We start from the raw sequence: 25,524 nt of genomic DNA on the forward strand, positions 1-25,524 counted from the left end.
AGGCCTGCTCCATACTCACCCACCCTCTCTCTCACAGACCTTGAGGCTGCAGTGGAAAAATTTTGTCAAAGTATGTAACAGATCCCCCTCAGCTATCCCTGGTGGCTTCATATGTATCTTATTTTTTAAATGTTGGGGATCAGATAAGGAAAAAGAAATGATCAATGTGGAATTGTTGACATTGAGTCAGAAGGCTCTAAAGGAAGAGCTGAATACCCTTCATCATCTCTCCGTTGTGTGGATAAACTGCCTGAGCGCAGAAGGAAGGGAGGGATTTCCTTGGAACATTCTCTGGAACTGAGTCCAGCAGCTGGGGCTGTGCTGTGCATTGGTAAAGGCAGCATCTGTGCTCTGGTCCAGAGGGACCAGTGGAGCTGCTCTGCTGCTGCTTCTCTTGTCCCATAAAGCGTTCTCTGCCCACTTCATGAGGACACAAGCTGACTGTGCCATGATTCTAACCCTTCAAAAACTTTTACAATTAGAGAAACTTTAAATTATGTTAACCCAGACCTTCATAACCAGCAAAGGGACCTAGACCAACTGGGCCAGGAAGGCTGAAGGGCTACTATAGCTTTTTGAAAATTTTTTCAAAATGTGAGCGACTATGACGGACACAGTTTTCTTCCTTTCTGGCCACACAGAAGTCTAGATGTCAGGGGCATACTTAACAAGAACAATCAAGTGACCCATTTCCCTATCATTCAAAATAGGAGTCCTCAGTGCACATCCTCTTTGGGAAGTTTAGGGAAGGAGGAATGAGAGCTTCATGTGCTATCTTTTTAATAAGCACGTCAATGAACTAGTCCTTTCTTCCTTCATTCACTCACTCATTCATCCACACAGCAAATATGTTTATCAAAGACTAATTATATGACATTGGATGTGAAGGTTACTGAGATGAACACATGTCTGGCTCCCAAGGAGCTCACAGTCCAGTGAGAGAAAATGGTCTGAACAAACACTTGTTTGAATAAGAGATTTAAAATTTCTGTGATATGTGAGCACATTATTTCTACAAGGAAGATCTTTAGTTAATGTCTACAGAATGTCCAGCATGGGCTTAGGAGCGTTTATTTCATATATTTTTCAAAATTTTTAGGTAGACCCCAATAATTTAATATTAAAAATAGAATCACATCTCTCTTGGACAGTCAAAGGTTTCAATAATGCCATTTCTATACAGACTTTTTTGCACAAGTATAATTATATGAAGGAATGTAGCCCTAGGGTGTGGGCCATAGTTGTCAAGCAGCAGCAGTTCTGATGTCTGAGTTTCTAATTGTCTATTATAATAAGATGGTGGATTTGTTCTGCCATCTAGTGATTAAGAACTGAATTCTTACAAATAAATTTAAAAGCACCTAATCTTTGTGAGAAGACAAATCTCTGAGGATATATGAGAAACACAGGACAATTGAGTTACTCTCGAACAAAACATGGTCAGATAAAATACATCTCTTCTCTCTAAGAGATTAGTGCCAAGATGTTTGTGGTAATGACTTTGCAATGGATTGGTTTAATTTGTTGGAACATTTGATAAGGGTGAAAGAACCATGTAGCTTGGAAGATAAAATTTTTGGAAGTTACAACACCATGGAAGATTACAAAATAATGGCAATACAATCAGATATCTATAGTCTTCCTCAATTTTAGGAAAATTAAAGAAACATACATAGAAAAAATACAAGTGTCAAAGTATTTTGGTTTTGGAATTCTTTTTCAGATTTTATAAGAAATAATTTTTAAACTTCTGGACCTTCAATTAAGGTTAATGTTAGCTTGCATTATTTTATGATTTCCATAGAGGAAACAGGAGGGTGGTATTGACCCTCTCAGAATGTCATATGAGAATTCTTACTTAGTTATTTTTTAATAATATTGTCATTCATAAATAATTATGTCATGACTACTTTACTGTAAATTGGCTGCAATTTTGCTTCCTATTTTACTTTTCTTTTTCATTTAAATAAACATCTATGTAGAAAACAGAAGGGACAACCTAATCATAAGGTACACAACTACCACGTACAAACTTGAGAACTGCAAGACACCCTGTATTTTCTACCCAGTGTTTCTTTGTACATGTCTTTCATTCAGACACGAAAAATCAGAGTTCACTGAGTTTTTGTGCCCTCTGTGATGTGCATGGATTCTGTGCCGGGGAAGAGAGGGCAGGTTTTAGCAGCGAATGTGGTTTTTCATCTCCTTGCCATTTAAAAGCACTCCAACTAACTTTCCACATCATATTAAATTTAATTATAAATTCTCAGGGAGAAAAGGACCAGTGATGACTCAGAGTATAAAACTAACTTTTAACACTGTCATTTAAAGCAAGTAATATAGTGCCCGTTGGATTGAGGTCATGCTGTCTTAAACTTTCAGGAAGAAACTGACCTTCTGTGAGTTAACACAGACTGAGAGAATGTGTCTTTTTATTCCAACCATGAATGAGCCACAGAGAACAGGATAACTCACCCCTGAAGAGTCTCTCACATATTTTAATGATGTTTAATCAACAACATCATTGTATGTCATCTCGTTTTTTGTTTTTCACATTCACTACTTCCCCATATATAATTGTTTCATCAGTGAAATTGAGATCTACTTCACAATGATAGTATATATTTTTGAGAACGGAATAAATATACTTCCAATATTTTGCACATGCAGTCCTAGGCACATACCCACTTAACCCTCAGTAGATACATGTGAACACTTTTGCCTCCCAGGGTGTGGGAAGGGAGAAGCAAGCTAACAGAACTTGTGGTGTATCTCATTTTCAGTCAATGGTATTTAGTGCTTGTGATTGGATATTTCTTTCTCAATCAAAAAATTTAATGAACAAAGTTATTATTTTTTTACCTAATGGAGTAGTTCGATGGACTATGGGTGTAAGTCCATTTCTATATAGGTTGTGTTTTGTGAAAACATTCACCATGGAACTACATTGTTTCAAAGTGATTTTTCTTCTAAAAGTAACACTGCTTATTTGATGTACAAATTTCTTATGTTTTCCAAAATAGTTCTGCAGGAAAACATATTAAAGCAGGATACTTATTTTCTCCTTAGTTTAAAATGCCTATAGTAATGCTGGATAGACAGAGCCAATATTGTTTTATTGAGTAGCTATATATTATGTGATAAATATCTTTTGATGAAAATGAAACAGATTAGAAACTTCGTGCTCTTCTTATGAATAACACAGAAGCCAGGATGTGGTGTCATGCTCTGAAAACAATTTTCCATTTACCAAATATGTGATGAAAGACTAAATATGTGAGGCAAAGTATTCCATAGAGCAGTGAGAAGAATGCTATCCAAGAAAAACTTTCTGAAGTTAAGAAGATGGATATTTGGACTAATGTCTTTAAACTGAAATCATTTTCATCCGTAGTTCTATATTAGCATTTGACTATATTTATTGTGATAAATATATAAATATAACTAAATATATTTCAAAAACTAATTGTAAATGCATTTTTAAATTTTTAGTTTTATTTTTGTAAAGTGCAAAGTTAGTGCTGGTGCAGTTAAATTAGTGAACCATAATTTAGATTCATTCATTCATTCATATCCACCCATTGAACAAGTATTTGTTGGATGTTGGCTCTATGCAAGGTATGATGTCAAGGTTTAGAAATACCATGACGAACAAGACACACTAGTTCTTACCTTCATAAAATTTACTGTCTAGTGGTGGAAATAAGAACATAAACAAGGAAAAAAAATGAATACTAATTGTGATAAATCTTATGAAGGCAGTGATTTTTGCCTAGCCATTCCATTTTAGTAAATATTTAATTACCTTGCATATAATACAAAGTGAATGAATCACTGGATGGATGGGTGAATGGGTTCTTTAAGGAGTTTTGTGAAGCATTTCAATTCGGTGAAGGAAGTCTACTTTTATAGGATAGTCAGAGAAGAATTGTGGGGGGCAGGTGACAATTAAGCAAACCATGATAGTGAGCTATCAGAGTCTGAGTTGAGGGATGGAAAGGTAGTGCTAGGCAGAGGGGTCAAGTTGTACAAGGACTGGGAGGGAGGGCCTTTGGGCTTGAAAAAGGAGCTTTGAATTTAAGTAGTTGCAAAGCTCCTGAAGGAATTAAGCAAGGATTATATGATCCACATTATGTTTTAAAATACTATAGTTTTGTTTCTTAAGAATCACAAAGTTAAAGATGTAATATATGTGTTTATTTTATAGTAAATGTATAAGAGAACTACAATGTGTATAACTGTGTGTATGTTTTCCAAATCTGCATTAAATTTTTATCTAAATATAAGAAAAGTATTTGGCAGATATTAGGTTATAGCTTACCATACTGTTTTGGTTGTGACTTTCCTTAATTAATTTTTTTTCCTTAATTAATTTTGATGCAAAGATAATGAATGCGTTACCTGTATAAGCTTTGCATTTCCACTACAGTTTAGGAAGCACCTTTAGTTTCGGATGTTTAGTGGAAATCTATTCCATGAAATGGGTCACCATTATTCTTTTTTACCTTAATGTTTAAAATGAATTTAAGTTTTTCTTCATGGTATGAGAATATATATTGTCTTCTGTTGTTGTGGGATTTACTAATGGAAAATTTCTGGTCAGTTTAAAGTCACATAGGGTTCACCAGACGCTGAAATTTTGTATTCTCTTTGGAAATGTTCTTTTCCTGCTTTTCAAATGGTTTAATTTTGATCCTTCTGACATGATCTTACCACGTTTGGTTATTTGTATCTTCAAAAATGACCTTGGGAAGCCTCTCTGACTTAGTATACTTAACTTTGGATCACTTTCCCCCCCCCGTCATGCTAGAATATAAGTATCATAATAATTTAATTGTGAATTACATGCTTTGTCTTTAAATACTAATGAAGTAAGTTCATCTGTGTGTTGCCTCCTTAGGAAGTTATTGCTTAGCCCAGAGTTTTTTAGAACCCACAAGATGACTCACCTTCTTAAATATTTCCCAGATTCCAAAATTTCAGAAGATTACTAACCTCCTTTTTTTCTTCTTATTTTAGAAGGATATGGTGAAGAAATAGCCTGCACTCAGAATGGTCAGATGTACTTAAACAGGGACATTTGGAAACCTGCCCCTTGCCAGATCTGTGTCTGTGACAATGGCGCCATTCTTTGTGACAAGATACAGTGCCAGGATGTGCTTGAATGTGCTGACCCCGTAACTCCCCCTGGGGAGTGCTGTCCTGTCTGTCCACATACAACTGGAAGTAGCAATACCAATTTTGGTAAGAATACTTACGGCCAACTCAGAACTGGTCCAATGATTCATCTTTATAGTAACAGTGTTTTTTGCTCTCAGAATTCAGCAACCCAAGAAAACAATTAAGCCACTATTCAGTGGTCTTTGGGGTTAATAATTTTTCTCACTCACTTTATCTAACAGTAATGAAAATAAAGTTATTTCTTGTCTTCTTAAAAACCAGGGAATTTTTTTGGCTGCATTTTAAGTGGTTATGTCTAATTTGAGAATTCCTTGTAGTACTTAAGATGGTCATTTGTTACCCTATCCATGCTGGGCGCCTCCAAGATATTTGTTGCTTTTCTGTGAAGTCCATTAATATCTAAGAGGAGATCTAGAAACACATTTCTCTTCCCTGGTGCCAGCTTTGACCTTGGTAATGGAATAATAATTTCTAATGTAATTTATTGCCACAGCACCCTCTATTACAGTGGCTCAGAAATGCAGAATGCTTTTAATGTTGGCTAAGAAAGACGAGAATGAAATGGATTTCCTTGAGAAAACAATGATATAAATTACTGGTTTTTAAAACTTCTTTTTTGGAGAAAAGTGTCTGTGTTTAACATAGCCTGTGTATTTGAGTAACATGTTAGAAAAACTTCCATATAAGAGAAACAAGTTCATATTTATGTGTTTTAGTGAACCAGGTAAGATTAATATTAAACTTTTAGGTTATTTGTTTTAGCAGTCATGAATGGAGACTTGCATGCATCCTTGTCAAGACAGTGCCAAGGCTTTATTTTTTCCCCCAAATTTCACTGCAAATAACAACAAATATGATGAAGTATTCAAAAGTATTTTCATGGAAACATTACACAGTAATTTACCAATTATCCTCTTGGGTATCTTTCAACAGTGACGATTTGCCTGGAATAAATACCCAAACTTAATTTTTAGCCAGGTAATATGGGAGATATAATGGGAAGAATTAAAAACAAGACACCAAAGGGCTACCTGAAGTAGATACAATCTGCACAGAATCCCCAGGAGTAAAGCAAAATTAAACCTGTGGGAATAAGCAAGTATTATGTTGGGACAATGGTGGCAAATATCAAAAAACAGAGCAAAATACACAACTTCCTACAAATAGGTGGTTTACGGAAGCCCAATTTATTCCAAGATGAATAATGAAAAAAAAAAAAGAGATGACAACAGCATTGATACAAAGATACTATAAGGAAAAAGGTAGGACAGTTTAATGAAATTTATGAGATAAAGAACACACTAGTAAATATACTATCACAGAACAGATAAAAATTCTGACCAACCATTTAACCATAAACTAAATAAAACTTAATGAAGTAATTGAAAGAAAGAACGTCATAAATTAGAAATACAGAAAGAAGAAATAATGAGTAAATAAGTAGAAGGATAACCAAATCATCATAGGGAAATGAAGATGAAATAGGAAGGTGCACAAGGAGAATTGATACTGCAGAAAATACAATAAGGGATGTAGAAAATAGAAATGAGAAAAGTAAAAATAAAAAATAAAAATAGGGGAAAGGATTTGAAAGAAAATAATATAGAAGATATGTAAAGGATCGCCCTAAAGAAGAATCCCAAAGAAAAAATAAATGCAATAGAGCAGAACAAATAATGACATAATCCAAGAAAACATTTCTGGAGTAAAATTAAACTTTCATTTTTGATATTGAAAAAGGAAACCAAGTGGCTAAAAAAATTGACCCAGAAGAGTCATCATAGAGACATATCTTAGTAAAGTTATTAAACTTTAAAGAAAAAGAGTCTTTTGGAAAATCAGTGAAAAAGAATGGATAAATTCTAAAATGAAAAACTATTCAGATTAGTCACAGATTTCTCCATAGTAATAATATTCAATACCAGAAGAAAGTGGAACAATATCTACATGTTTCTCAAGGAAAACAATATGTGGAACCAAAGTTTAAAGATAAATCCATTCTCTCCTTCAAGTATAAAAGTTATGGAAAAAACAGTAAAACACACAGGAACTCTGGGAATCTTTCCATAAATTTCTTAGGGAAACTAACTGTGGGACAAACCCAAGACAACCAAGAATTAATTGGTGAAATTGTCAAAGAACTGACATGAGCATTGATATATTTAACTCTAGAAAGAGACTAAAACAAAAGTGCAGTTTAGGGTGACCGATGGGAATGTAAATGTTATTGAATCTGACAATATAGAAATAATACAACTAATAATAAATAATGAGAGAAGACAAAAAGGGGCAAAGTAGAGTTGAGTTTGCTAATTCCTCACCTTTAAGAGGCAGAAGTCAAAGAATATCATTCAAAGCTGACAAATCATATAGAAGAAGTATAGTAGCACATTTAACACCACAGAGATAAATACTAGGGCATTTTCTGTCTTAAATTGCGTGCTGGAAGAAAGCGTGGGGGTCAGAGAACAAATAGGAAGCACTGTAATTTTTATCACTGCTCATTTTAATAGAGCTAACAGAAACTGTCTAAATAAAGATATGAGTAATATAAAAGAATAATGTTAAATAGTAGAGCCAATATATGAATCTTCTCAAACATCAGAAAGACTAACATACCAAACAATACAAATGTTCTTGAAAACATTATGAAACATTTTTTTAAAATATAATGAAAAATCTACAGCTATATTCTTAAAAAATTGAAAAAGAAAGAATAAAATTATGTGCATTTAGCATCCATCTCAAAAAATTAGAAAAAGAACAACAAAATAAGCTGAAAATAAGCAGAAGAAATTCATAAGGAAAAAATGAGTTGAAAAGTGAGAAAACTGAAATACAGTAGAAATATGTAAATTCAAAAGACAGTACTACAGAAAATCAACAAAATAAATTAACCATAAAATAAGAAATGGTAATGGGAAAATGACCAAATGAAAACAGAGAACATAAAAGAATAATAAAAGGTTTCTTTGCACAACTTTATGCTGATAAATTTGAAAACCTATATGAAATGGATACCTTTCTAGGAAAATATAATTTGCTAAAACTAACCCTGGTAAAAGGAGAAAAAGTGAGCACACAGATTTCCCTAGAAGAAATAGAAAAATTTGTAAAGCAGATAGACCTACAAAATGTAGCAGATGATTTCACAATTGTGCTAAACCATTACAAAACAGATTATTTTAATGCTGTTTAAGCTCTTCTAGAACATGCAAAGAGAAGGCATACTTCTAATGACTTGTTATGAATGAAGTACATCCTTGATAGCCAAATGTGGCAAAATTGCACAAAAAAGAAAACTATAATCATATAAATTTACTTAATATTTTTAAATTTATTAAAAAACATAAATAAAATATTAAATCTGTTAGCACATTAAAAGGATGATTAGCCACGAAAAAGTAGAGATTATTCCTTAAGTAAAAGAATAATTCAATATTAGGAAAGCTATTAATAAAAATAATTAATTAAAAATAATTATCTTAGCAGATCTATTAAAAAAAAATCACATGCTTTTCTCCATAATTGAAGACATTTGGCAAAGGCAAATAAATATTCTTGATATAGATACTTAGTAACTTAGTAATAAATGACATTTCATTAACATAAAATATTTACATCTCAGCTTAGAAGCTTTATTATATTTAATAATAGAAGCATTACCTTTAATGCTAAGGGCCAACTCAGAATTGGTCCAATGATTCATCTTTATAGTAACAGTGTTTTGTTACAATTGTGTACTTACAAAACCTGAGGGAATAGAGTAAAAAAATACTACAAAACAATTTAGTAAGATAGTGCAATATAAAATTAACAAATTAATAGATATACTATATACAATTACCTCATAGGATAAATAATAGGAATAAAACTGTCTTATTTATAATAGCAATATATAGGATAAAGTGGCTAAGGATAAACTTCATACAAAATTTGCAAGACCTACCTGAAGAAAACTTTAAAACACTACTGACTCAAATGATGACTTTAATAAATGTAATGTTCTTTTATGTTCTTGGTTAGGAAGACTAATAATAGAAAAATTAATAATAGTGACCTCCTGCGAGAAGTGAAATGTGGGAATTAGAGGAAAGGGGACAAGAAGATTTTTCACTGTATAATTGTATACCTTTATTAATATATTTTGAGTTTGTTTTTTTTAACCATTTGAATGAATAGCCTACTCAAAAAAGTATAAAAAACAAAAACAGAGCATACTGATTGAAGATAATTTGTTATAATTTTAATGGTCAATGTTATAATTTAATGAATTTTAAATACTATATAAAGGATGTTAAGAATAATCACATAACGTCAGAATTTTCCAAAGGGATGTATTATTTTGCCTCCTACGAACATATTGATCCAAAACAACTTTTGAATTATATCTACTGGTGACAGGGAAAGCTGTTTAAGTTAAATTCTGACTCTCTAAAAATAATTATTGAAATAAATATTTAGGAGATTCTCAATAACTATATCTGCATAAAATAACACATTTATTCTTTTCTTTTTATAGGTAGAGGAAGAAAGGTAAGTTTTACTTTGCATAGTTTCATTTTTGTAAATTTTTAAAATTCTAACGCTATCCACATAGGACTGTGCTTTGAAGTGTTTGAAAACCTTTTGTAAAGTATAAAGTACCACACAAATATAAATATATGAGCACAGTTTAACTACTTTGATTATAGATTATAGATGCCTCTGGTTTATTCACTTTGTTAATTTTTGGTTATAGATGTTTCTTCCAGAAGGTTGTGAATCCCTTAGGGATTGAGACTGTGTCATATTAACCTTTGTATTACTTGCATTTATCACAGCACTTAGTATATACCTTATATATATATTAAATGTCTAATTAATGTCTAATTAATTTATTTATTAAGATCTAATTAATATATTAAATGTCTAATGAATGTTTAACAGAAGGAAATAAGGAGGGAAGGAAGGAAGGGAAGGGAGGGTATTAGTTCTACTTCAGTGGAATCCTGGTCTCTCGCCCATTGATTGGGAAGTAAAGATTCATTTAAAAGAATTAATTGAACGTTTTGCCAAACACACATTACCTTCCTTTCTCTCCCCTTCTTCACATTCAAGGAGCCTAAAATCTAATCCGAGAGACAAGCCTTACACTCAAGAGGACAATATTGGGGTATAGCCGTGGTTTAGCCACTTGTCATCTGGACATGGGTAATCCCAGTCAGTGAAGAGAGTTCCATTACCTTGGAAGTGCTCTCCGTTTTCTGGTTATGTTGAAAACTATGGAATTTGCTCTGGTCTTATCCAGATGCGCTGGGCACAGGAATCAAGAATGGAAATGAGCAGTCATTCCAATTTTCATGGCAGATTTTAGACAGCAAATTTAAATTCTTTGCCTCTGCATGAAGTGGAACTTTGGTAAAGTGATAATCAGATAATGCAATGCAATACCTTCATGGTAAATGAAAGTGATGCTGTCTATCAAGAGGGGGTCCTTGTCACCTTTACATTTTTTGGTTCAGAGGGCAACACCATAAATTCGTCTTATTTGACATAAATATCAATGAAGCTATTTACATTTGAATATATGTTAAAGGAGAAGGACTACAGAGTCCAGCTCACATTTAATTTACATCTGAAAGCTATAAAAATATGAAACATAAAGGTTTGAGTATAGGCCTCAAACAAACTAAACAGATAGGTGAATAGGTAGGTAGATAGATAAACAATCTGTGAAATAAAAAAAGAATGACGGTGAGAACTGCCCTGATGTAATCAATTTGATTTGGTTAGTAATCACCCAATTTGCTGAGGGACAACTGTCAGGCTATGTCATTTAGTTTACTGCCTTTTCCCAAAGGTAGAATGGGACAGCTGGACACACTCAAAACAGCTGTTAATTTAGCATGCTTTAGTTATGTGCTACTGTCTTCATAACCCTGTTATTTATTATCAAGCATCATCAGAAATATGAGAGCAGAGTAATATTATATAAATACATTTTGTGCTTGGTTTCTATAAAATTGATTTTTATTTATAATTCATTCATTCATGTTAACCCCCAAATAATTACTGAGCCCTTGTTAAAATCCCGTGGGAGGCAAATAATACAGATGACATGATGCTGGGAAAAATGCTGTGACTTCTTCCATGGTAACGGCATGCTATAAAAGTGATGAGGCATGTCCACAGAGCATTAAGTGATGAATAACAGATGAGAAGTAAAATAAACTGTAATTCTCATCTGAATCTGAGTACTTGAATTTCATGTTTCCCAGGGGTATGGAAATCAAATTTAGTAAAATTATCATTCCACATAAATTGATTTATTCAAAGCCCATATTAACAAAAGCAACAAATATTTACATATATGGCTTATTTCCAAAATAAGAAAAATCATAGAATCATTAGATAAATTTGTTATCAGAACCTGATAAGAGAACATTTAATCCCGTATCAAGTATTGTGGAACAATAGGAGGCTCATTTTTCTAATTTTGCCTGAAATAATTTCTCCTCCCTTCTTGCTTGTTTTTCTAGACTTGTTCCTAAAAGGAACATTTTCTTCAGTATCATTCTCATAAACTCCTTTATTTATTGGACACAGATTTGCATACCATCTCTGAACAATTAAAATGCTCTTAATATTTCAAAGAAAGCTCTTTTAGCTCTTAAAAGGTTAGCTTTTAGCTCTTAAAAGCTCTTTTAGCTCTTAATTTGTATTACTTTCATGTTAAAAGTGGAAAGACCTAGTCTAGAAGTTAGTGCAGAGATAAGCCTGTTCTACTTTGCCTCCCATATGTGTTGATCCCCTATTCCTCTAGTCTTTTTGTAGGTGTGCTTCAGTCTACCTTGAAGCATCCTCCTGCCTCTGTAGAGCCATTTCCAATACTTTTTTTTTTTTTAAACATCATTATTGGAGTATAATTGCTTTACAATGGCGTGTTAGTTTCTGCTGTATAACAAAGTGAGTCAGCTATACATATACATATATCCCCATATTTCCTCCCTCTTGTGGTCCCTCCCACCCTCCGTATCCCACCCCCCTAAGTGGTCACAAAGCACTGAGCTGATCTCCCTGTGCTATGTGGCTGCTTCCCACTAGCTATTTTACATTTTGTAGTGTATATATTAGTCCATGCTACTCTCTCACTTCGTCCCAGCTTACCCTTCCCCCTCCCTGTGTCCTCAAGTCCATTCTCTACGTCTGCATCATTATTCCTGTTCTGCCCCTAGGTTCTTCATAACCTTTTTTTTTTTTTTTAGATTCCATATATATGTATTAGCATACAGTACTTGTTTTTCTCTTTCTGACTTACTTCACTCTGTATGACGGACTCTAGGTCCATCCACCTCATTACAAATAACTCAATTTCGTTTCTTTTTATGGCTGAGTAATATTCCATTGTATATATGTGCCACATCTTCTTTATCCATTTATCTGTTGATGGACACTTAGGTTGCTTCCATGTCCTGGCTATTGTAAATACAGCTGCAAAGCATTTGCAATACTTCTGAATTCTCAGTTTATTCCTGACTTCATGAGTATAAGCTGCCTCAGCATTAGAATCGGCAAGTACGATCAGGGTACTGTTCTGTCATTGAGTCCACCATTAAGACTGTCAAGATTGTAAAATAATGTTTTAAATGAAGACAACATCTAAGAGTAAAATACTGAGGCATTGATTATGTAAACCAACTCAGGTACATGATGGAAAACTAAGATTACCAGAATGTTAACAGTGATTATCTCCTGGGCATGAGTATGATATTTAGTTTATCTCTCTGTTTCCTCTATTTAACAATTCCCTACTATGAACTCATGTTCTTTATATAATCATATATAAGAACAGTATATGTAAAAGGAGAAATTTAATAAAAGAGAATTCATTATCGTTGCATTTTCTATAGTTTGGATATAAGCCTCAATGCATTCATTCTCTGTAATTGCCTAGGAAAAAACATTTTTCATAGTGTATTAATGAAAATTAATATATTAATTAATTTATTGAGAACTTCTGTGTGTCCAGCTGAGAATATAAAGTAGACATAATCATGACCTTGGGGAGACCAAAATCTGTTGGAAGACAAATTCTGAAATAAATAATGCAAGCAAGTACGTGATACAGTAGAGGTATATAAAGATTCAATTCATCCAATATTATTTAAACTATATACGTGACATCATGCTATAAGAATGCAGTTTTTGATAATCTAAAGTTCTAAGAATCAAAAGAAATTCCATCTATATCTGTTGTGTTAGCTACATCTATTATAAGAGCAAATTAAACTTCCTGACTTTATTTAAGTTCTGATAGTTTCTTGTGTTATTTTTTACTTTCCTGTTCAGTTAATGTTTTTTCTAGATTTTCCACAGATATTGAGAATTACCTGACTAATATTATTATGTCCTTTCTTTTCTTTCCTTTTTTTTTTCTTAAAAGACAGCCATACATCTCTTGTTATTTCTCATATTCTTCCATGAGTTAAAAACAAAGGGATGGCAGGTTTTTCAGGAATGGCATCTGATAGGTTACTAAAAGCTAGGTGGCATGTAATATGAGTGTGAAAATTCAAATATGTCCACATTTCTGGATTTTCTCTTTGGGTTTGTTTACTGTAAAAACTGAAGGGAAACAACTTTACACATTTCACACATTGGATTAATTTTCTTTTCATGTCTTTGAGATTAGTGTTTTTTTCATGAATAATGTCTGACTAAATATTTTAAAGATTGATTGTTAACTTTTTTCTCAATTTATTTTTTTACCTTTCTTACACAGAAATTTCCAGTGTTTATGTGGAATATTCTAATATGACATGTTAATGCTCAACAAACCACATATTTTGCTAATTGAACTTTTATTTTGTTTCATAGGGACAAAAAGGAGAACCAGGACTAGTGCCTGTTGTAAGTATATATGTATATACTGCTTTCATGTACCATTGATAAACTTAGTTATAGCCTTGTTGTATTGATATATTATTGCTTATATACATACTTTCAAAAAGAGGGAATTTATTTTATAACCAAGTTTTTAGTATAAAAGAAGCAAACCAAAATAGATCAATTCTTTTTTTTTTTTTTTTAATTTATTTATGGCTGTGTTGGGTCTTCGTTTCTGTGCGTGGACTTTCTCTAGTTGCGGCAAGCAGGGGCCACTCTTCATTGCGGTGCACGGGCCTCTCACTATGGCGGCCTCTCTTGTTGCGGAGCACAAGCTCCAGATGCGCAAGCTCGTAATTGTGGCTCACGGGCCCAGTTGCTCTGCGGCATGTGAGATCGTCCCAGACCAGGGCTCAAACCCGTGTCTGCTGCATTGGCAGGCAGATTCTCAACCACTGCGCCACCAGGGAAGCCCCTAGATCAATTCTTTAATACAATATTTCATATTTATTTTTCACAATTTCCTGACTTTTATTGTCGCATGACTAAAGGTGTAAATTAGGGTTTTACAAAATTAAATATAATGTATGTGAATATAAAGTGATAGTTAAGATGTACATTTTTTATAGTATAAATAGCCATATAATCCAAACGGAAAGGCATGATTTAATGTGCCACACTTCTGGAAATATGTTATGCCATTATCCTGATTTAAATTCCATAATGTATAAGAGTTCTTAAGAGTTATTTAGACTTGTAGATGATCAAAAAGTGTATCATTAAAGAGGATGAAAGTTCTTCACCACTCTCCTAGATTTTAAAGGAGTTATCATCATTTTGTCAAGACAGAAGTATAACATGTTGATTTATTTGGCAATATTTGCATTTTTGCTTTGCTTTTCAATTGGCTTGTCTTTAACAAAGATTCCCTAAAAAGTAAACCGTTCATATTGTTTTCTTTCATTTAAAAACACAATGTCTAAGGTGCTGTTTTAAGCGCTTTCCAAATATTTATTTGTTTGTCTTCACAACAACTCTGAGAGGGAGGTAATTTCATAATCATTATCACCATTTTACAGAAGAGGGACCTTAAGTACAGAGACGGTAATTAATTAGTCCAAGGTCATACAACTGGTAAGGGAAGGGATGGAGTTAGGATTTGAACCCAGGCCTCTTGGCTCCAGGATTGGTGCTTTCAATCACTATACCAGTACTGCCTCCCTATATTAGAGTTTAAATTAGATAATGTCTTAGCTTTGTAGGCTAGGAGGAAATGGGCATCAACTATCAACATCTATTTGTTCTAAAAAAATTCACTGGGCTTTTGTTGTTCTTCTTATTTGTTAGACTATTAAGTTTTCGAAAACTCTTTAGAAACTTTATCTTTACATATTATCTTGTTTATCATTTAGGTAACAGGCATACGTGGACGTCCAGGACCCTCAGTAAGTAGTTTCCGCCAATATTCATGGTACTCTTAAGTTCTTTGAGATACTGAATCTTTATGGATATTATATCTATGAAAAGACAATAGACTATAAAATAATGATGCTTGATTTCTTGAAACATTTTGTTTTGAAACATCCTCAAGTTTAAGAAGTCCTTTGCAGCAGTGAATGATATTGATGAACCCTAATTAGGTTAACTGTACTCATTGAAATTAGGGCATATTAGTCTGTTGTTTGACAATGATTAAGGGTAGACTCCTTTTATCTGTTTAATGAAACAAACTGTTAATTTCATCTGTTACTATAAAATTAAATCATATATTACATTAGCGTTTGAGAAATTATGCATCAGATAGCATATTTCTGGTTTAGCGTAAAAGACTGTTGATTTCAGGTTTGGATTAGTGGTAGCATTCACAGGTAACCAGATGGATAAGACACACACACACACACACACACACACACGCACACACACACAATTCCTATAAATTTTAAAACACATTAAATTAACATAAGTGAAATACTGATACGCTTTAACAGACCTGCTATAGTCCTTCTGAAGCTTTTGCTTTTAAACAATACTGTATGTTGACTTGAGTAAATGAACAGTCTAATTTTTACAACTTGATTGAAACTCTTTTGAAGAGAAATAAAATTCTCCTGGCAACTGCCATTTTCTGGGAAAAAAAAGGTTAATTTAAGATATCAGCACAAAATGCCACTTTTGAAATATAATAATTTGTTATTTAAAAAACGGGTCTTAGCTGTGGCGTGTGGGATCCTTTGTTGCAGCACGCAGGCTCTTTATTGCGGTGCGTGGGCTTCTCTCTAGTTGCGGTGTGCGGGCTCTCTGGTTCTGGCTCACGGGCTCTGGAGCACGCGGGCTTAGTTGCCCTGCTGCATGTGTGATCTTAGTTCTCCGACCACGCATCAAACCCGCGCCCCCTGCACTGGAAGGCAGATTCTTAACCACTGGACCACCAGGGAAGTCCCAATCATTTGTTATTTTAATAGAGAAATAACTGCAATTACCATTTGGAAAATTCTCAGTGGATTTTAAATATACGATGGAGATGATGCAATTCTAAATCAAGTTAAAAAAAAGATACTAGATACTTGAAGGCACACAAATTAATAGTAGAATAAGAGGCCTTTCTTTCCGTTGCTTTCATCAGCAACTTGAATAGTGATGAACAGTTTGGGATATCATGTACCAATATGAACTCATACGTTCCGTCAGAAAATTGGAAATCTGGAGTTTGTACGATTTTGTAGTTCTCAAATCTGAATCGTAAGTTTTTGTGTCTGAGACAAGACAGCAATGAAACAATCCTTACAAATTTACAGTTATTGTTCAAACTAGTATATACAGCTCATTGGGCACCACGATTTTACACTTCTTTTCAAGTCTTTAAGCTTCAGTGCTAAAAAAAACAGCCTTTCTATGCACACAGAGCTTTTATATACACATGGGTTTATTTTCTGTAGTCTTCAACTGAATTAAACTTAAAAAAAATGTGATATTTCTGGTTTCCAATTTTCTTATATCGGTAAACCTTTAAAACAAAAATGTCTGAAGTATATGTGTTTTGCAGGCATAACCATTGTTTTCTGTTTTAGGGACCTCCAGGATCACAAGGACCAAGAGGAGAGAGAGGCCCAAAAGGAAAACCTGTAAGTTGGCAGTGGAGTTCCCTTTTTGCGAATTGTACTGTGTACTGCATAAGCCCGTCTACACTAAGCTCCCTGGATGCAGCAAAGAGCCAGTGGCACCATTCGTTTCTCATTTCTATTAAACGTGACATAGAATTCAGGTCATGCGGTAATTGCGTATCGATCCTGATTCAGAGGAAAGCATCACATGCTAATAATTACCTAACATCTTCTTAGATAACACAGATGATATTTATTTGTCCTTTAGGGGATCAAATTAAAATAAAGTAGAATCGAAGGAAACATAATGAGTACCTCATGTTGTTTTCAGAGGTTGTAAATCATGACTTAACAATGCCAAGAATGCATTGTTGAGATAAAACACCCAAGTTCTGTGATCTGTGGTTGCTACAGGAATAACCAAATAGGATAAAGGAAAAAGAAATTCTTAGAGGACAAAATTTTCTTTCAAGTGGTTGTGTAATGAATTTATTTCCCAAGTAACACTGGCTTTTTCACTGAGCGGCTGCTGCGGAGCTATCAAAGGAGTAATTTTAAACATCAACAAATTCATTACCAAAGGGAACATCTTTAAATTTAAATAATCCATTCTATATTCTTGAGATAAGACATGAGGTTATCATATAATACGTGCCAGATTTTTCTCTTATTACCAAGTCCTACTGTAGCAATTCTTTTGTTTTTTTATATCTCACCCTCAAAAACTTATGTCCTTTATGTACTAAATACCTAGACGAATTTGTATATTGCTGTCATTATCCGTGTTACAATCAGAAAAATTTCTACTGCTTAATTTTCTGTCTAATGATATCTACTAAAATTTAACTCTCTATGGATTTTTAACCTTCCAAAGATGTATTTATCCATATCTAAATGGGAAAAATAGATGAGCCAGGAAGGAAAAAACAACCTGAAATATATAAATAAGGATAAAACATATTTTTAGATCATGTCGCTAGGAGCTCTTGCCACTGGTTTCATCTTTGATACTGTTTTTTGCTTCTACACATTTCACTAAGTATAGGGTGACGCCAGTACTGTTTCCAAACCACAGCTGGAGTTATGGATGGTATTTGCAGGTATGCAGGTAAATGACAGTGGCCCCAAGGAAGGAGTTCATAGCCATGTAGGTGGGCAGCAAAGCTGTGTCCCAATTCCCTTCCCTTATGGCCCATTCTTCATTGCTGTTCTGCTGAGCTACCTCACCGGTGTTGGTAGCTTAAATGCTGTTGGTAGATCTTCAGATGTCTGTCCAGGGTCTAGGATGACAGAGACAGGTGGAAGATGACTTCAGTTGGGTGGAGGGTGGGTGGTCATGCAGAAAACACTGTGTATCAATGTCCTTGTGCCCAGAATAATTGATAAAACTGAGTCCTAAGTCTAGGTAGAAGTTGCTGTGGAATTAGTTGCTGGAATTCCAGAATTTCTGTTAGGATTCAGTGAATCTACTCCTCAGTCCTCTTACTCTTCTCTCCTCAACTTAGTATGTTATATGCTCCATTTCCTATCTTGGTTAAGTCTGAGACAATCAATGTGAATTGCGTGTGTGTGTGTGTGTGTGTGTGTGTGTGTGTGTGTGTGTGTGTGTGTGTGTGTAAAACTTCGAGGAGTAGTTATTTACCCGGAATCAAGCAAGACAGTCCTGGCAGATACCCAAGTAGGAAATTTGTTCCTCTCTTAATCCTAGCAAGCAGTGGTGTGATGGTAAATGTTTAATGACTGACTTATTTAAAAAAAAAAAAAAGGTCATGAAGAACCTAGGGGCAAGACAGGAATAAAGACACAGACCTACTAGAGAATGGACTTGAGGATACAGGGAGGGGGAAGGGTAAGCTGTGACAAAGTGAGAGAGTGGCATGGACATATATACACTACCAAACGTAAAATAGATAGCTAATGGGAAGCAGCCGCATAGCACAGGGAGATCAGCTCGGTGCTTTGTGACCACCTAGAGGGGTGGGATAGGGAGGGTGGGAGGGAGTGATTCACTGTTATAAAGCAGAAACTAACACACCATTGCAGAGCAATTATACTCCAATAAAGATGTTTAAAAAAAAAGAATATGCCTGTAGCTTTTGCTGATTTCCCTGGTGTAAATACTCCCACCAGGGCTGTTTTCAAGATACTGGCATGACGTCATAAGATACCTATAGGTAGAATGTTTTGCCTCAGGTCCCAAGACTTGCAGGAGATGCTTACCTGGACAAAAGCTGTGGCTGACACAATATAGGCTGGTACTGCAGTCATAAATACCATTGTTCTCCCCTTACTTCATTACCATCAAACACTACAAAAGCTCGTGAAGTAGAGCACAGTTTCTCAATCTTAACACCACTGATGTTTGGGGCCAGACCATTCCTTATGCATTGTAGGATGTTTGGTAGCATTCCTGATTTCTACCCACTAGATGCTAGTAGAAACACCTGCCCCCCTCCCTCATACAATTGGAACAAATAAAAACGTGTCTTGGTGTTGCCAAATGTCCCCTGGCAGTGGGGAGTGGGGGAGGGGAGCAAATTGCTTAAGACTGAGAACTACTGATATAGAGATACTCTCTTGAAGCCCTCATTACTAGCCAATGATCATAATGACTGTCTCTCATCACATATCCTTAGTTTTAAGTGTATTGTCCTGGTAAATTCATAGTGACAAACCTGTCAGGAGGTAGACAGTCAATGGTGTGATGAGTTCTAATTGCACAAGACACAACCTCTATAGGTCTCTTCCCTCATCTGTAAAATGGGGAATATACCAGTTATTACCAACTCTAACATTTCATAGTGTGTGTGTGTGTGTGTGTGTGTGTGTGTGTGTGTGTGTGTGTGTGATATTACTAACCATCAGTGAATAAAGTTCTTTACAATTTGGGGTCATTATTATTCCTATTTGTGAATGTTTAAATGTTGCCACCTAGTGGCAATGTACAAGTACTTTTTATTGTGGTTTGCTGCCTGAGATAGTGGAGTATCCTGGGGGATGGGAAGGAATGATTATAAATAGAATACTTACCTTAATATAAAACTTATGTGATTCAGCACACTTGGAAATATGAAAATATATATTTTAATGTATTCTAAAGTTATAATTTTTGTTTTAAATATTTACCAGCAAAATATCATGTATTATAATATTTTTTCTTATTTTCACTTATAATCTTGCTTATTATGTTCACTTAATTTTGGATAATTTTCACAAGTTTTTATTAATTTTAATCTCAATTTGTATAAAAGTAAATCATGTAGGCTATTTAGAGGATATACCATGAAGGCACAGAATGCATCATTAAGTCAATGAAAAAGTGAACTGTCTTCAGAGCAGACTTTGAAACATGATTTTTAATCACAGAGGGCTGGGGGAAGGACACAAGTTTTTGAGGATTAATATTGCCCAAACCTCTCTCTACTTGCACTGGAACTAAATGTAGTTTTTGGTTTTTCTTTGGAAATCTCTTTGGGAGCAGAGAGAATGTTTTAGCTCATTTTTTGTATTAACCAAACCTGGTTATCAATTAACAATTTCACATTTTAAAAATACATTAAGAGTTTTCCACATGTAATAGTCTGAGGAGGTCAGACTACTATGTTTTCTATGCCACCACTGACAATATACACTTCCAGCTCACGGTGTCACATTCATATGATCCAGAAGTCCTAGATAGCAATGAAAAATTAGCCTCCATTGTGTAAAATGAAAAAAGAGTGCAGTGAATGGTTAGTGGTGTAGGAGTCAGAAGGGGTTTGATTTTTAAAGGGTGAGAATAACTTTCTGAGAAATTAGTTTTCAAAATGTGAGTTTTCTTAGGCTAAGCGATCTACTTCTATTTGAACACATAAATTTGCTTAATTATTCCACTACTCCAGGAAGTAAACATGTCAAACATGAGTGTTTAAATATATTAAAATATATTAATTAAATTTCTGAATAGCTATTATGCCACCCTCCCCCAAACCGTTGTAGGCAAACTGCCCCGTCTGCCCCCTCTGCTTGTCCTGCATTTATTCCCTCTGCTGTACCAGCTTATATTTGCTTATTGTGGGCTGGAAGATATCCTCATGCTTAGGCATGAGAAGATTCTTTTACTATTAAACTCTAACTCACTTACCATATTTTTCTTGATCCCTGCTTCTAATTAGTAAAAGTATATTGAGTTTTTTCATCCTTCCTTTCCTTTCTTTGGTCCTGTTAAGAATCTCTAGGGTTAAAAAGCCATAAAATAGTTAACAAGGCTTGTAGGAATGATAAGGTTAGAGGACGGAGCATTTCCAGAACTGAGGACGTGGCTGTTCCCCAACCTGCCTTCAGAATGTGGGCTAGGAGGAGGGTGGAATTCAGCAGCTACAACTCATTGCTCACTGCCCTGAGAAGTAGACTTGGCTGAGTCCCCGTGCCTTTCCCTCTACTTCTCATTGGTCTGGACTACCTTTGGGAGGAGTATGGAAAATAAAGTGTGCCAGACTTCAAGTACTAGAGTAGAGGATTGAAATGCGAAAATGTAATAAGCATATACTGCGTGTCTACTATGAGCCAGGAGCTATGTGAAGCATTAAAAAATTAGAAAGATGAGAAGAACCACAAACCCCAATCAAGGATCCATCACATTCTTTTTTTAAGTGGGGGAAAGTTAAGCAAGAACATACACAGTTAATTTAATCTAAGACAGACAAGTGAATTTAGAAATCGTTGATGAGATACCCTGAACAGCAAAACTCAACCAAATAAGGAAGCGTATACTAGAATACTGATGAACTGAATACACTCTTATAATTATTTCAAGAAGGCTCATTACTGGGGGTTTAACACATCAAGAGTAAAATTCTTACCCAGAATGTACCATGTCCCGATGGTAGAGGCTGTGACCAGGGCTGAAATCCGCAGTGTTGGAATAGCTGATGAAATTACTGTAGGTGGCTGGGCTGCTATTTTTAAAAAAAGAATGAACACTTTATCTCCATCAAGAAGTCTGGTTTTTGCTTTCAATTAAGTACATATTTGGCAATGGGTTCTAATTTCTACTGGCTTATTTTTCCAGGGTCCTCGTGGTCCTCAGGGAATCGATGGAGAACCAGGTGTTCCTGGTCAACCGGGTGCCCCAGGACCTCCTGGACATCCGTCTCACCCAGGACCCGATGGCATGAACAGGGTGAGATGTGTGCATTGTTCAATATCATCTTTAGATAAAATATTAAGTTTTTGATTTATTGTTATGATTTTAAATTGTGTTAGTTCAGATGTTGACCCTTGACTGCAAGAGAAGCTTAAGTGAACACAATACTGCTATGAATAACAATAAAACTAGGAAATCCACAGGGAATTGTTGGAAAATTCAAAGTAGCACTTTTTAAAAGTGCTGCTTCAAATTATTTGTATTTCTCAATGTCAGTTCTGGTCATTGGAATTTTGTACTTTCTGTTGATTCTGAAGGACCAGTAATATTGTTCCCACTATGAATTGATAAGAGAAATATGTCCTTATCCTTTGTTCTCTAGGCTCAGAATGCTGACAAAATCTGTGTCATGTCCTCTACACCAAGGGAGGATGACACATCCAGGATGATGTATATGAAAGAGCCACTGAGTTGACACTAAAAATGCTACCTGGTTATTTCCTGAATATCAGTTTCCTGCCGGAAGTAAAATAAAACAAAGTGTCTTTCTATACTTGCCTCTTTGAATTCTTAGTGGCAGAGACAGGGGATTTATGAGTAGATTGCATAGCACAACAAGGGAACTTATGGAACCCTGAAATATGATTTTTCTTTTACAACAATTTTTTACATTTGATTTTCAACACATTGTAGAAGGAATTGCCAGTTTATTTTTAAAACAATATGCACATTCTTTTCCCACTAAAATCTGGAAATTAATAGAACTCCTGGAATGAGTATGGGCAGCTTTGGTCAATTGGGTTACCAGAGATTTTTAGATATGAAAGAGAGTAGGTAAAACTGTTGCCAATTTTGGAACATTCAGGGACTCATTAAAAGGATTGTAAAATTGTAATCAGCTTATATAAGTACAGTTTAAAGTTGGCCACAAACAAAGAAGGATACCATCTAAGTAAAATATTCTGAAATGGAATCTGGAATCTTTAGGACAAATGTTTTAAAGGCACTTTTAGGTTTTGTTCAGATGCTTGGCATGCTCTAACCATGGAAGAAAATCAGATAAAATGATTCTCAGAAGAGCCATTCTTTAAGAATCCCAGAGAATGTGCACTTCTCAGTTTAAAAAGTATGTTGATATATGTCTTTTACTGTGGAAATAATGTCAATACATTGCTTTTACAGCCGTTTTCAGCTCAGATGGCTGGGTTGGATGAAAAGTCTGGACTTGGGAGTCAAGTAGGACTGATGCCTGGCTCTGTGGTAAGTTCAGATTTTACTGATAATCATAACCATTGTGCAGAGAGGTTTGAGTTGGCTAGTTAAGAAGTGATATGTGTCTTCTTAAAACATATCCATCCATCAGTTCATTCATTCAATTTATTTATCAAACCCTGGTGTGTACCAGTTAAAAGCCCAATGGTTTTCCATTCCTAACTATGCAAAATATTTGTCTACATTAATAAAGGGCTGTCTGTATTTTTCACTTAGTATTTGAAGAAAATAAAGAATTTTAAAACATATAACCACCACCACCTCAACAGAAACTGTACTTTTCAAAAATTAAAAAAAAAATTTTATGGTATTGTTAGAAAGTTATTTGAAAAAATTTTGAAATGAGAAGTTTTACCGCTTTAAGTTTTTATTATTTCCTATTTAATACTCTCTGGTTGCCTTATGCCAACAACTCTAAAATTTATGCACTGGGCCATCCCCATTCTCTTTTGAATTTCTTCAGCAGCTAGAAAGATTCCCATTTTCTCTGAGTAAGTATTTTAACCTGGGTATTTGGAGCAGTGCAATTTCATTGAATGAATTAACACTTTTCAAAGCAACTTCTCCATGCTTTTTTGCTCATAACATAATTCAAAGGCATCCCAGATTAATGACATTTCAGACAATGTAAAGTCAGACTGCATAAACAGCCCTTCTACCCATCCTTAAGGCCAGCAAATAACTTAAACATTATTTGTATATATTTTAAGTCACTTAAACATTGTTTATTTATATACATTCTAAGTCAGTAGCAGTATGGTCTCATTCAATGATTAACTTGGGATATTTTTCTGAAATATATGAGTTTTTAACCATTTGAAGTTGAAATTACATATGTGTTTATTTTTTTTAAATGAAGCTTTTATTTTCTTACTAGCTAAATATCTGATCAATCCAAAACAAAAATTTAAGTTTTTGCCATAAGAACAAACTAGATTTTGATTTAATTGCTTTCACCTTTTAAAGTGTGACACTTAAAAAAATTACATAGACATTTGTTAATAATTTTTAAAATTGCATTTTCCTTTTTTCCTTTGGTTAAGCCTCAGTGTAATCATTTCATGGTTAAATGGGGAAAGCCTGTGTGGATACTTTAAGTGTATGTTGTGAAAGAAAGAAATAACCCAGAAAACTTAGTGCCCCAGATTGTTTTAAACTTACATTTAAAATAATCTAGTCATTATTATTGATAGTTTCATAAGCCTTCAGTTCAACATGCTCGTTTTAAGTTATAAGAGTTAGCTGCTGTGAAGCTGAAGAATGAAATAGACAGTTTGATAACGACTTTATGCTTGCCAAGGTTTTTCTTTGTTGGATGTTCTGTTTAATAGAACCACCCCTTAAGCAATGCAAGTGTTCTTGTCCCAAAGACACTGGGTGTGTACAGGCACATTCTTTATTTCTTTGTATGACACTGAGGGTGTGTGTAAAATCATCCCAAATGTTGCCCAAGCTTTAATCTTTTTGAATTTAGCTGTATTCCAGGTAAATACAGAAGGACGTCATCACCTTTTCACTGTCAGAGCTTTACTTTTCCAGATTCTAAAGCTGATTCAACATTTTTGAAATGTTTCAACTAATTGTCATGAACACTATGCAACTTTTCTTCTCATTTGTTTCTAAGGGTCCTGTTGGCCCAAGGGGACCTCAAGGTTTACAAGGACAGCAGGTAAGTATTCTTATAATTAAATTACATACTGTAGCAAAAAAAGAAAAATTTATAAATAAGGTCTCTGTGACATGACTGCTTTTGGTTGGCCTTTGAATTGCATATTTTAATGCTCACTGAATGGGATGTATTCAGTTAATTTTCACTCACTTAGAAATATATGCAGTATGTTTTTCATAGATTCTTTATGATGTTAAAGTTTTATTATCTGGTTTCTTTATGTTACTGATCTCCAATACAAAGAATTTTTATGTGCCTGTGCTTCTGAAATAACACATCATTATCTCACGTCATGGTGAAAATTCTCA

The 25,524-nt window shown here is 34.4% G+C and overlaps 1 protein-coding gene across 1 annotated transcript in view; it reads left to right on the plus strand.

Annotated features, from left to right (window-relative positions):
- COL5A2 (collagen type V alpha 2 chain) overlaps positions 1 to 25,524 on the plus strand; it is a 144,186-nt gene that overhangs the window by 62,411 nt on the left and 56,251 nt on the right. Inside the window, exons 2-9 of the mRNA XM_060152470.1 lie at positions 5,020 to 5,244; positions 9,704 to 9,717; positions 14,041 to 14,073; positions 15,462 to 15,494; positions 17,118 to 17,171; positions 22,201 to 22,311; positions 23,458 to 23,535; positions 25,172 to 25,216. Of these exons, the coding sequence (XP_060008453.1) occupies positions 5,020 to 5,244; positions 9,704 to 9,717; positions 14,041 to 14,073; positions 15,462 to 15,494; positions 17,118 to 17,171; positions 22,201 to 22,311; positions 23,458 to 23,535; positions 25,172 to 25,216 (593 nt within the window). The remainder of the gene's footprint in view (positions 1 to 5,019; positions 5,245 to 9,703; positions 9,718 to 14,040; positions 14,074 to 15,461; positions 15,495 to 17,117; positions 17,172 to 22,200; positions 22,312 to 23,457; positions 23,536 to 25,171; positions 25,217 to 25,524) is intronic.

Source organism: Lagenorhynchus albirostris, chromosome 6 (genome assembly GCF_949774975.1).
Source record: "Lagenorhynchus albirostris chromosome 6, mLagAlb1.1, whole genome shotgun sequence".
In the NCBI taxonomy this organism is placed as follows: domain Eukaryota; kingdom Metazoa; phylum Chordata; class Mammalia; order Artiodactyla; family Delphinidae; genus Lagenorhynchus; species Lagenorhynchus albirostris.